Source organism: Megalobrama amblycephala, linkage group LG10 (genome assembly GCF_018812025.1).
Source record: "Megalobrama amblycephala isolate DHTTF-2021 linkage group LG10, ASM1881202v1, whole genome shotgun sequence".
Taxonomy (NCBI): Eukaryota; Metazoa; Chordata; class Actinopteri; order Cypriniformes; family Xenocyprididae; genus Megalobrama; species Megalobrama amblycephala.
Genome location: NC_063053.1, coordinates 32,871,306 through 32,884,619, shown reverse-complemented (window position 1 = coordinate 32,884,619; position 13,314 = coordinate 32,871,306). Strand labels below are relative to the sequence as shown.

General features: G+C 36.8%; 1 protein-coding gene across 2 annotated transcripts in view; it reads right to left on the bottom strand.

The window, feature by feature from the left end:
• The window catches only part of rps6ka2 (ribosomal protein S6 kinase, polypeptide 2), a 61,517-nt gene that overhangs the window by 24,322 nt on the left and 23,881 nt on the right, over positions 1 to 13,314 (bottom strand). For both annotated transcript variants that reach the window (XM_048205788.1, XM_048205789.1), the window contains exons 6-10: positions 7,264 to 7,370; positions 5,012 to 5,049; positions 4,757 to 4,899; positions 1,881 to 1,951; positions 1,618 to 1,706 (exon numbers count right to left, since the gene is read on the bottom strand). In XM_048205788.1, coding sequence (XP_048061745.1) covers positions 1,618 to 1,706; positions 1,881 to 1,951; positions 4,757 to 4,899; positions 5,012 to 5,049; positions 7,264 to 7,370 — 448 coding nt within the window. The remainder of the gene's footprint in view (positions 1 to 1,617; positions 1,707 to 1,880; positions 1,952 to 4,756; positions 4,900 to 5,011; positions 5,050 to 7,263; positions 7,371 to 13,314) is intronic.

Below are 13,314 nucleotides of genomic sequence, written 5' to 3'. Positions count from 1 at the left end.
GGACATTTTTTTTATTTTGTATGGGATGAAATGCATCATAAAACAAACTCCTCAAATCAAAACAAATCTCCTAAACCCCATCTGTCACATAAAACTATTTAAAGGATGGGATTCCCATGAAACGGCCTATCTGTGAGTCAGACAAGTGTTGAAAGCACTCTTCTAAAATCCTTTACAGCTCAGTTTCTCATCCTGCTTGACGTAGCTAACCTTTTAAACCCCCAACAAATAAGAACCTATAAATGCTGTGCTATAGTGCACAGTCAAGGGGTCAATGTTTTGCTGGTTAGCATAACCAAGTTGGCCTCTGGTATCAGATGCTCTAACATCTGGCTGCAAAAAGCATCTTCCATTAATGATGGTTTATGGCTGAGCTCCTGTTTGGCTGGGATCCCTATTCTCATTGTAATAGTGATTCTCTGATTGGTGGATCTCTCATTAGGGCTATGGCTGGTGTAGTTTTTAGCAGGAATTCGACAATTAAACAATTTTGAGAATAAAGCTGAAGTTCAACACTTTTCAACCAGCTTTGTATTGTTGCAATGTAGTAGTGTATGTACTGTAAATTAACTAAAAATGCATACTCTTTCTCCATGTTACCTGCACCTAGATATCCCCATTTATTTTCAGCAAAATTCCACTGGATGACGCAAAACATGTCACAGCCTCAGAGCTTTTGTTAAAACTACAGATTGATCTTCCGTATTTTTGTATTGTTTTTACTGCATAGACAGACAAGTATTATTACAAGTCCATCTTGTTAATTTACACCTTTAACATCTTCAGAGCTCATGGTAAGAATGTCCTGGAAAGTTTACTATGTTATCGCTAAAAATAAATTGCTTTCTGAACAAAATGAATAGGATTTTTGCTCCCAGAAACCTACTGTCGTGCTTCACCGTGCAACACTATACCACCTCATTAACTATTCCATGATAACATGCATATAAATTCTTCCCTTTCATTTGAGCATTCAAACTATGTTAGTAGTCATACACGAGTGAGTCAGGACTTGGCTGGGATGTATACAGCTTATCTGAGACAGACGAATATTAAGCCACAGTCAACACTGGGTCTCAATGTCATTTATCTCTGCCTTATAAATTATGGATAAAATGATTCACCAAACTAAATTCAATCTCAGCTTGACAAACATTCAGCAGCAGCGTCTGGAAGTCTGACTGCAGTCATTCACACAGGAAATCATCACTGACTAAAATGAGATTCATGCCCACTGCTGCTGTCATAAGAACAATGTACAATACTTTGTTCAACTAAAGGAGGTATCACTGTGACCAACATCTGATACATATGTTGAGCTAAGCATTTTATATTATTTACACTATCCCTGCTGGAGGAATAGCTTAAACCAGCGATTTGCTGGTCTTAGCTGGTCCCTAGGCAGCTAGCTGGTCTAGTTTAATAGTTTAAGAATGGATTTGTGCACTAATCAGCTGACCATCCAGCAGAAAAACAGATTGGGAGACTAACTAAATCAAAATAGATAAGCTAAGACTACTAAACCACCACGGCTGGATTAAGATGGTCTTGTGGAGGAAGGATGGAAGGCAGGTGAATATCATACTTCATATTCATCGTTATGTACGGTAGCCTTACCTAATCTATTGGAAGGGTTTCTTTTGAAGAGAGCACGCAATAAACTCTGGACTTCAGGACTAAGGAACTGCGGCATGCCCAGTTTTGCCCTGAGAAAAAAAAAATCCATTAAATCTGTTATTAATGTCTGAAAATAAATGAGACTGTGATGCACAGCCACAAACATCACATCTTGACATGAGGACAATTTATTACAAATCGTTAAACAAACAAATAAAAAAAGAGCCTTTCAGATAATGCACAAATACAACAATAATTCTTACTTGAGAATAAGTGCCATGGTCTCTTTGCGGTCTTTGCCTTGAAATGGCAGGGATCCAGTCAGCATTTCAAACTAGGCACAGTAATAGAAGCATCAGGATTTGCTCTAGCAAGTTTATTTACGGATGGTACAATAATTGTGTATTCAGCACGGCTTCACAGTATCAGCGCATACTGAAACCAAATCTGTCAGCATGCTCACTCTTATGTAACACTCTTCCCTGTGAGTGAATTAATTTTAAGGCTTGGTTATGGGGAGGATATTTGGAAGTCAGCTAGTTAAATGGGCTGCAGTTTTTAAGTGACATTTTACAACAATGGTTCAACCAAACATTGACTAAGACTAGTCTAAATCATGCTTATCAAGTCAAATTTATTTATATAGAGCTTTTCACAATACACATTTAGCAGATTAGAATGGTGCAATAATGTAGTTTATAAATACTTAATAAAGTAGAACTTTTAATCCAATAATAATTTATCAGTTGGTTCCAGTCAACAGTCATTATGTCCTGCACTCACTCCCAAATTTTTAAAGTTAGGTGAGTAATTTCTCCACATCAGCTTGTCCTGTTCCAAACTCACTCCTTTGGTTGAGCCAATTTTGATTTATCAGTCCAACGGGTCAAGGTTTGTCAACTTAGCATGGTCTAATTAGCCCCCATTGGTAGATTTGGTGGGTGGTGCTAAGCAGAAATGACATATTCACCTTTAAACATTTCAAACTTGAAGTCTCCTCCTTAACTGGTGTTTTTGCCTAAGAAGATCTTTTTAGCATTAATAGAAAAACCTGTGACCCAGTGCAGCAGCAAGAAGATATCCATGGAAATCCTTTATCTAGTGAGGATATTTCCAATCAATATATAATTTTTAGACCTATTGCTAGCTCTATTGTTAGCAGCCCCAAAGGTTAGCAACTCTTGTTAATGGTGCGTTCCATTCAAAGTCAGATTTGGGATATTTCTACTTAACATAAGGTGAACTTTGTCACAAAGCTGCTTTGACACAATCTGCATTGTTAAAAGCGCTATATAAATAAAGGTGGCATGACTTGACTTCATTTAGTAGAAAATTACAGGTAGATGAGTTATGTCAGTTTTTGAGCTAAATTCTGCAGTAAACAATTTGTATGTACCTTGTAACAATAGGGGCCCTATAATACACCCGGCGCAATGCGACGCAAGGCGCAGCGCAAGTGTGTTTGCTAGTTTGCATCCGGCGCCGTTCGCGTTTTCCCGTTCAGCGCCACGTCCTTAAATTAGTAAATGCATTTGCGCCAGTTAGTGCGCCCATGGGTGTGCTGGTCTAAAAAAGAGGTGTGTTCAGGCGCATTGCCGGCGCATTGCTATTTTAAGGAGCTGAAAATAGACTGCGCCATAGACCGACTCAAACCTGGTCTAAAGTCTTAAGTCAATGGCGCAATATTTTTTTGTTAGAGCGCGTTGGTAGAAAGTGCGCCTCTGGGCGCGTCCACAGTGCGCGTTGACTTTGCTTATTACACACAGGGATGCGCATCACACAAACATGCCAAATATTAAAAAAAAAAGGATTACAGTGTAAAAGAATATTATTGTGTAGGCTACATAAATATAAAAATGTAATGATGAATAGTCATTGCGTGTATTAGAATTAGGCTACCTATTTTCAATTCAGCCTATTACTACTTATAATGATGAACGAAATTGGCTAATTAATTGAACAATCGTGCCAATACACACACATATATATTAACTGACTCATCGCACGGAGCTATTTGAAAGCCTGCATTTGCAAGCCCGCTTTAACTTCGCGCACGAGCAGATCGGTTTCTTCGCTTGAAAAGCGTTCAGCTTTTCCGCCAACAAATTCCGCCATGTAAATAGCAATCCGCCATGGCGCAAGCACATCTCGCTCTTAAAGGGAATGGGAGATGACACTCTGATTGGTTTATTGAACGTTACGCCCATTACTCATTAAGAGAATAGGGACAACCCATTTCAAAAATGCGCCCCGGTGCACGGACCGTTTTTCCGTCGTTAAAATAGCAAAAGTGGATTTGGACACGCCCTGAGTGCACCTGCGCTGTGCGCTTTACACTTTGATCGTTAAAATAGGGCCCTAGATGTTCTAGATTATGTCTTTTTCATGGGGGGCAAAAAACCAAACAAACACTTTTTTAAAAAAGTTTAGAGAGCAAATGCAAAAATAATAAGATTAATATCCCATCAAAATTTGGAAAAAAATTGAGATATACATTTTTAACTATATCGTAAATTGAAATGGGTGTAATTTATTTAAACTGCATTTTTATATTGGCTTAATAGAAATTCATGGCTTCTAGTTTTTACCTGTTTTGTTCAGTTTGTCTAAAAGCAAATAACACTCACCATAGGAAAAACAATTTTGCTTAAATAGTATTTGTGTTGATGAGCAGAACACATACCGGCTGACTTTAATGACGTCAAAAATTATTGTGGGTTGTATTGATTTACAGTTTGTTTTTAGCACTACACAGCAATTATGATGTATATTTTAAAAATACATCACAATAAACAAAGGTCTTTCGAAGTTGTCTTTATTTATAGTAAGTAAACTAACTTAAAAATTGACTAATAAAATATTTTTTTGTTAAAATCTACTTTCATTACATTACATTACTTTACATTACATTATAGCTAATGTAGCCTTTGTTTATGCTGCAAAAAAAGATTTTTACCTATTAAAAATCTTTAAAATCCTTAAAATTTTGCCTTGTGTCTGAGAAAATGTATTGATTAAGTATGGTATGTCCTTTATAATATATATTTTTTTACTTTGTATTAATTTTTTGTCTTTGTGAAAATGAATATTTTTGATTAATATTAAATAAACATCCTTCACAATCTGCAAGGACACTTACCATTAAGACTCCAAAGGACCACCAGTCAGCACTTTGAGTGTGACCTCGTCTATTGACCACCTCTGGGGCCATGTACTCGATGGTCCCACAGAATGAGTACGCCCGTTTGTCATGGTCGATTGCCTCTTTGCTCAGGCCAAAATCTGAGAGAGCAGAGAAGATATTAAACCATCAACATACGACCCCTTTAGTCGATGGCAAAAGTGTAGAGAGTTGGACCGTGTGGCGAAAGCAAATGAACAAATTTCCGCTCACCTGTGATCTTTATGTGGCCTTCTTCATCAAGGAGAATGCTGGGAAGGTGAAGCAATAGTCAATTACATTTCATTTCTATATTACTATATAGAGAGCAGCTACAGCTACATAATTAAAATGAGATAGAGGGAACATTTATTAGTTCTTTACAAAAGTACATACCTCTATATATTTAGTTGTTTATGTATGCAGAGAAATGTCACAACTTGCCATATTAATATAGTAGTAAAAAGTTGCAATAAGGAATTATATTCAATAACATAAAGAATTAATATACAGAATTATGAATAAGATTATCCTTTTGTTTTTATTCATTACATTCCAAATATGTTTTAATATTTAATTAAATATTTAATCCACAGGATTATCCATGAAAAGGCATTAAAACTGATTATTAAAATATATACCATTCTTACTGTTACTGTGAAATGAGATTTTGGTCATACTGCCCATCCCTACTGCTACACTACCTTTTATTAATAATTATTTTTATTTTCAAGAATAAATGCATTTTTTGTACAAAGACAATACTTTTTTCTTTTTTTAATTTCTCCCCAAATAACAGACTGCCTTAGAAGAAATTAATTAAACTTACAGGTTTTTTTATTCGTTTTTTTATTAAAATAATTAAAAATATTAATAGTGAGATACAAGGTACAAGGTATACGCTACACCTCCTTTACTGCTCTTATAATCATGTAGGGGTGACAAGATTAAAGATATATATTTTCTTAATGAATGTACTGGTGAAGTGTCCTTTGGATTGCCTTTGCCTATATGCCATTAATCACCTATGACAGGTCTCAGAACAGCATGCCCTTAAGAGATACAGAGCCCTCCACTGAGACCTGCTCTCCAGCCACCTCCATTTTCACCTTCTAAGATGAGAACCAGAAGGAATATCTCTTGTACCATACTGACTGAGTGTCCTTTTCATTATATCTAACAAAGAATTTCCCACAAGAGCCAATTCAGTGTACAGGTGAGCTCGGTTTTGATCCATTGTTTGAATAGATATGAGAGAGACAAGCCCTGAAAGACCATTATTGTAAGTGGGAGCATAGGAAGGATTATATTAAGGGGACAGTATAAACCCCGGCTCAACAATAAGGATGTTTTTCTGTTGGTCGGGCAAGAAAAAAAAGGGGAAAAAAGAGAAAGTTCTAACATCTTAATATTCTTTTTAAGAATAACATGACAGGCATTGGCTTTGATTGTATGCTAGCCTATTCTTGTGGTTGCCTTGTCTATTACAATAAATTCAGTACCTGAACACTGTAAAAGCTAAACGATAAATTTAGAGTCTTTAGAGTCACATGATCCTTCAGAAATCATTCTAACATGCAGATTTTGTGCTCAAAGAAAATGTATTTTTTTTTTTTTTATCAGTGTTGAAAACAGTTGTGCTGCTTAATGTTTTAATGGAAATGGTGATACATTTTTGAATTTCATGATTCTTTGATGAATAGAAAGTTCAAAAGAACAGCATATTTCAAATGTTATCTTTTGTAACATTATACATATTATTTTTAATGTGTCCTAAAAATGTAGTAATTACTTAAAAAAAAACTTACTGAGCCCAAACTTTTAAACAGTAATGAATGTTGCTAGTTTTATAATGCTGTAATGCTTAATATCTAAAAAAATCTAAGAACATTAAGATTTTTTAAGTTACAAAATATAAACAAAATAGTAGTAAAGAATGCTATTTTTTAAGAATCTTTGCCCTTCCAACATTTTCACCATATTTTTTTTTTTCATTATTAACACATTCATGTATATCTGTCAGAACAAATGTGCTAATAACTTTCATTTTAACTTTTTTCTTTTTTTGAGAGCTTCAGTCGAATGTAAGTGTAAAAGCTTTAACAAGCACTCTAAAATCAGCAGAAGGACATAAAACAGATGCTGATCTAACTGCACCAGAGAAACAGGAGCAGCACAGGAAGCTGTCTGGGTAGTTGCATCACCCAGTATGAACCTATGAATTATGACTGTAATTACATGAGAGTTTCACAGAGAACTCTTGACTCTAATCCAGATGTGGATTATACTGCTGCTTGAAAATACAGGACTTAAACCCTCCTGAACATCACGTCCAATCAAGGTTCTGCTGAGGTTTAGGTTATCAACACAAGGTCACTCTTTTGACCTTACTGGCATAAGGTCACTATCGAGGGCACGTATAGGCTAGAGTGTAAATTAGAACACATCATCACTATTTACTAATAAAACATGGGGTTTGGTCTTACTTCTCTGGTTTTAGATCACGGTAGATGATGCCCAGACTATGAAGATGATCCAAAGCCAAGGCCAGCTCAGCCAAATAGAACTTCACATCTTCTTCAGTAAACATTACCTAGAGAGAAAAATATCACAAATAACTAATTTCATCTTCTTCGGTAAACATTACCTAGAGAGAAAAATATCACAAATAACTAATTTTTCATTTTGCTGTTGCTTTTACAGAAATACAAATCCTTTTAGGATTAGGGATTTGAACAAGACCAGTACATTTTGTCATGTAACTCGTCCCACACAGTTTGTGCTATGGACATAAATGATACCTCAAACCATGCAGCTTATTGAGGGGAGGTGTGTTATTACTTTTTCTTAGAAAACAGATTTTTGACTTTCACTTGGTGAAAAAATCCCACAGACTACAGACTTGTGGGTGGGCTCTTTTTGAATTTTGTAAAGCAAACAGGTCCGTATATCTTTCGGCAATTCGATTTTTGATTGAATATAGAAAATGAAAAAAAAAGGCACATTCGGCTTGATTTTTCATTAAGGGGTAGAAAATTAATAAACAACTTGAATATCTGATCTCTACATGTGGGTGGGAATGAAACACGCCCTTTCTGCTGACTGGTCAACCAACATTAAACCGTGCCGTCATCAGTTCTTCTGCAGTTCAGTGCAGCAGAATAAAATAGTCCTCCGCTGCTATGGATTCTTTACACGTTTATTCAACTACATTTAATCTCTTTCTCTTCAAACAGCCAGATTAACGAACACATACTGGGGGAGCCTAGAAAAGGCTTTCTTCTGTGTGTCCATAAATTTGGCAGCCTATGCGTGCTTATCTCAGAAATATTATTACTATACTAGTTTAGGCTATAAGTAATAATTTATAATTTTATAATTTACTTATACTATATCTAGCATAAGTAATAATTTACTTCGCACCTGCACTCACAACTACCTAATAGCCAACACCTTTGGCACACTGCCTGTTTTATTATATGTATGTTTTTATTATTGCTGACCACCTATCAAAATATGTGTGGCAATGCTGCGAGACTCACTGGATAGCACAGAGATATGGTAGCGAAGCCCAGACCAGTATCAATTTAAGTCATCATACACAGAAGTCATAACTTTTGTTTTAGGCAATACGCTAAGATTTGGACAATGGAGGAACTTAAAAGATACATGGACCCAAACACCTAGCAACCCCATAGCAACTCCATGCAACCATCCACAACACAACTTGTAATGTAAAAATCTAATTTTTCAATTAGCTGATGCTTTTACTCTAAACTTACAGTAAAGGTTATTACAAAGACAGCCCTCTTGGGCTTTACCTGTAGATAAATGTCTTTCTCAAACACTTGGTTTCACCTCATGGAAAGATCATTTCTTAAAATAGTATTATCAATTGGCTGTGTTCTGAGTTATAACTTAATGACTATCAGCAAGACTCAACCTGCAGTTTGTAAAATGGGAAATGTATTTATGGTAATACACTTAGAATGCACAATAGAAGCTGGTTCTAAATAACCCAGCATATTCATTTAATGCAGGATATGACCAGTGACAGATCTTCAATAAAATTGCAGGAACACAGAGTGTTCTTACTGTATATATGGGAGACTAAAAACTGCTCTTTTCATAGCTAATTTTAATCACCGGGAGATTTATTTAGACTGCGTAGAGAGCATCAGGGGATAGTGCCATATTGAGGAGAGTAGATTGGCGTAACAAGTTCCAGCCAGGAGAGCAGCAGCTGTTGCAGCCAGATGAGAGATTTGAGCACCAGCGGTAATTAATTTACGTCTCACTTCCCAAGCATGGTTCAGCTCGGAGAATCACGATTAAATCAAGAGCACAAATCTCTAGGTGAAAGTGCTCCAGTTTCTTTAATTTACACTTCACAGAGAGACTGATTAGAGGTAAATGTGCAGGAGTTGCTCTTACAGTGCAATGCAACTGTTCAATGCAGTCTATACACCTTTTTCTCCAATGAAATCATCTAGAGATGAGAGTGTCTCTCACCCCAAAACTACATTCCAGTGACTAGCTTTAGCAAATAGCAAATCAATGTTCATGGCTGTTTTAGGTAAAATAAAGGCTATTGACTATATCAAAAACAAAAACAGTGTGGTATTTTTCTGGTATTTTCCCATAGGTCATGAACCAAGCCAACCAGATACAAGGAAAATCATAATACTACTTTGATTTGAAAGGTACATGACTGTAGACTTAATGGTTTTAGTGAGGGTAAGCATCCCACGAAGCATTGCAAATGACATAATACAGTGGTTCCCAGACCCGACTATTTGTGTCACGTTGGTTAACGAGGACTTAGAAAACGGAGATTGTTAACACAGTCTTTATTGAATAAAATGGCAATGAACAGAAAATGCAGATAACAGGTTACCGAGCCCAGGCCCAGTTCCAGAATTAAATTGGGTGCTCTAGACTTAATGCACATATATCAGACTTTTGTCCCATCCAATTATGAGAGTGAATTCCACATTTGCAGCGTATACTTGGCCGCTACTCAATGAAACTGTCTACACTGCACAATAAATATTTTTACATTCTGTCTACACTTTATTAATGAGAGCATTCGCAAGCTTTCATAACTCAGCACTGAATAAAATCTCTGGCGTTTTGAGTGGTGAGTGGAGTCTTTTAAAAACCTCTGATTGGCCACTGAGTTCAAGAAATCAACACATATCTCTGTGATTGGGTAGATTGCTCAACACTGTAAAAGCATGCTGTAAACAGAAACATGTACTGTTCTCCAGAGCTCAAACACAAATACGTAAAAGAACTTTGTGACTCACCTAATGAAAAGGTTATGTTGTTTAGCATTTACTAAGCACTGTATGTCAGGACGAAGAGAAGAAAGTTGCAAATGGAGATCAGGCTTGACGTGAAGCTTATTCCGGTAAAATAATGTGTAAAGCCGTAAGTGGTAGCTGCTTGTTCTCCGCTCCCACACATGTGAAGACTAGTGCTAGGTAGTCACTACTGTATTTTCTTCCATTTAACTTTATTTTTAGTCTTTTTGATGTCAGGCATTGCTGAAGATTTATCCTTACTTGTAGATGAAGAAACATCTGCATTTGTCCTTTTCAGCGACCCTGTTGATAACCATTTATCCATGTTTAAATCTGTAGCTTAACTGCAGCAAAAGTATGGTAGATAAATTGGTGGTTTATTCTCAACACAACCGAACAGCGAGCTTAAATATTGAATACACAATAACATATTTAATATTGAATTATTATATTTAATTAGACATTTTTACATATTAAAAAATATTATTTTAATTAATAGTAAATGTCAAAAACCCTGTGATATCAGTTTAGATCAGTGGTTCCCAGAGGGGGTATACGTGAAAAAAAATGCATTTAATTCTACACCACATTAAAATAATATTAAAACCAAAAATGTATTTCTAACAGGCAAAATGCCATAAAAGGACATTAATGACATCCAAACTAATTTTCACTTTGAGCACTGTTACACAGAACATGAAAGGTAATACCCGAAAAAGCATAAAAGGTGCACTTTAAAGAACTGTTAACAGAATAGAACACAATGAAAAATGATTCTGTTCTAGTGTAGTTCTCGATATCCTGTGAGTGACTGATTGTAGATGTGATTCACTCACCTTTTGCTGAGTGAAATTTTGCACATAATTTTCACTTTCTAAAATTATAGCAGTTAATTAATAATTGAAAGAGACCTGGAGGAGAAAAGGGGTTTCAACAATTCATCCGTGATTCTATATAATCTTGTTATCCTAAAGCAAAGTGGCCTATATGATGTACAGTGACACAAAGAGGTCCACAAGCAATTAATAAGGATAACTATCTCTACGAAACCAGAATAAAGACCGAACGACGTGACTGATGAAGAGTGACGTGTGCAATAAAGCCTAGACAGGTGGAAAAAACTGGCTATTTAGCTGAGCGAATGAGCATGGCCAATGAGTCACATTAATCAAAGTCTGAAGGAAACGTCTGCTCCAGATAAGTGTGGGGCTGTTTTCATTAGAGTGGCCAGATATCTCAGCTCTCTTTTACTGGGTTGAAGGCATTATGTGCTGGAGCTTAGCAGAAGATTTTGAAATACAGGCAAAAACAACACAACCTGAGTGGGAGAGTCCCACAGGAATAATGTGAAAGTGACATTTGAAGGCCAATATGGTAACACATACTTGGGATTTGTCCCCTGCATTTAAAGGATTAGTCCACTTTTACATAAAATTTTCCTGATAATTTACTCACCACCATGTCATCCAAGATGTTCATGACTTTCTTTTTTGATGAAAACATTCCAGGATTATTCTCCGTATAGTGGACTTCAATGGTCTCCAGACGGTTGAAGGTCAAAATTACAGTTTCAGTGCAGCTTCAAAGGGCTTTAAACGATACCAGACGAGGAATAAGGGTCTTATCTAGCAAAACGATCTGTCATTTTTGACAAAAATACAACTGTTTATGCTTTATAAACACAAATTATCGGCTTGCACGTGCTTCCGCTTCCCGTATTCTTCAAAACGCTTACGCTGTATGTCCTACGCTTCCCTATTCTATTTACGGAACGAACGTGGCGGCAGTTTCGTTTTTTTCCATAAGTAGAACAGGGAAGGCATAGGACCCTAAGATAAGACCCTTATTCCTCGTCTGGTATCATTTAAAGCCTTTTGAAGCTGCACTGAAATTGTAATTTTGACCTTCAACCATCTGGAGTCCATTGAAGTCCACTATAAGGAGAATAATCCTGGAATGTTTTCATCAAAAACTTTAATTTCTTTTCGACTGATGAAAGAAAGACATGAACATCTTGGATGACATGGGGCTCAGTAAATTATCAGGAAAATTTTGTTGTGGCGCCATGGGATTGCTCAAGGGAACTTCAGTCATTTCCTGCCAGTATTGAGAATCGAACCCCCAACTTTCGGTTACCAGTCTGACTCTCTAACCATTAGGCCACGGCTGCCTCGACTGCCCAAACTGCTTTAGATCATGGTGTGTGAACGTGATCTAAACTGAATCAATAATGGTACAGAACACAGTAGAATCGCCAGTAAGGATTGACTGATCAATTGATGTGAAGCATTTTCAAATCAAAACTTGATAGATATTATTATTAATCAGATTTTTACATATTCTGAAGAAAATATGAGCTTGTGCCATAATGCTTTTGTCACGAATACAGCTCCTCCGGTGCATCCTCCGGACCACCGGAGGGAACCCTCACCGGAATACTGATTCGCACCCATCTGGACTCCATTTCCCAGAGGCCCGCATTCCTGGGACTGATCACCTCTCACCTGCACCATATCACACCACACTATTTAAGACGCACACACACACCTAGTCGCGAAGTCTTGATTTGCTACTAGTGATCATTTCTGAGCGTTTATTTGTGGACTGATTTATCGTTACGATCTGGACTGTTTTACTCTGCTGAACCTTGCTGCCTACCCCGAACCTTGCCTGACCATCGATTCTGAACTCTTGCTGCCTGTCTCGATCCTTGCCTGTGACCCGACCTTGTTTACTGCCGCCAGCCCTGAACTTCTGCCTGTCCCCATTTACGGTACTGCCTTGCCCAAGTTTGTGTTTGCCTGTCTTTTACAATAAAGCTGCAAATGGGTCCGCTATCTCCAGACTCTTCATTACAGCTTTAATACTATATGCTATAATACACTGAAAACATTACACTATTTTTTCAGCATAGGGTGTTCTGGGTAACAGTCACGGTGGTGCTCTGAGTGGTTTCTGTAGCATCGACGTGATTGCTAGGGTGTTTTGAGTGGCTGCCTAATGAAATCAAAAGAGCCCAGTCTCTATGATATTCCTATCATCCACCATTCAAAAATAACAAATCTGATTGCTTAGTAAAAAAGTAGCACATCTCTCCTAAGTAAGTCGCATGATTTGATGTATCATTCATGCTTATTAGGCTTATGGGTTTGTTCAAACTGTAAGTATGAGCAACAGTAATAATGGTGCTTGAGTTAACAACCACAGATTTCCATAAATGGTGCATCAAAA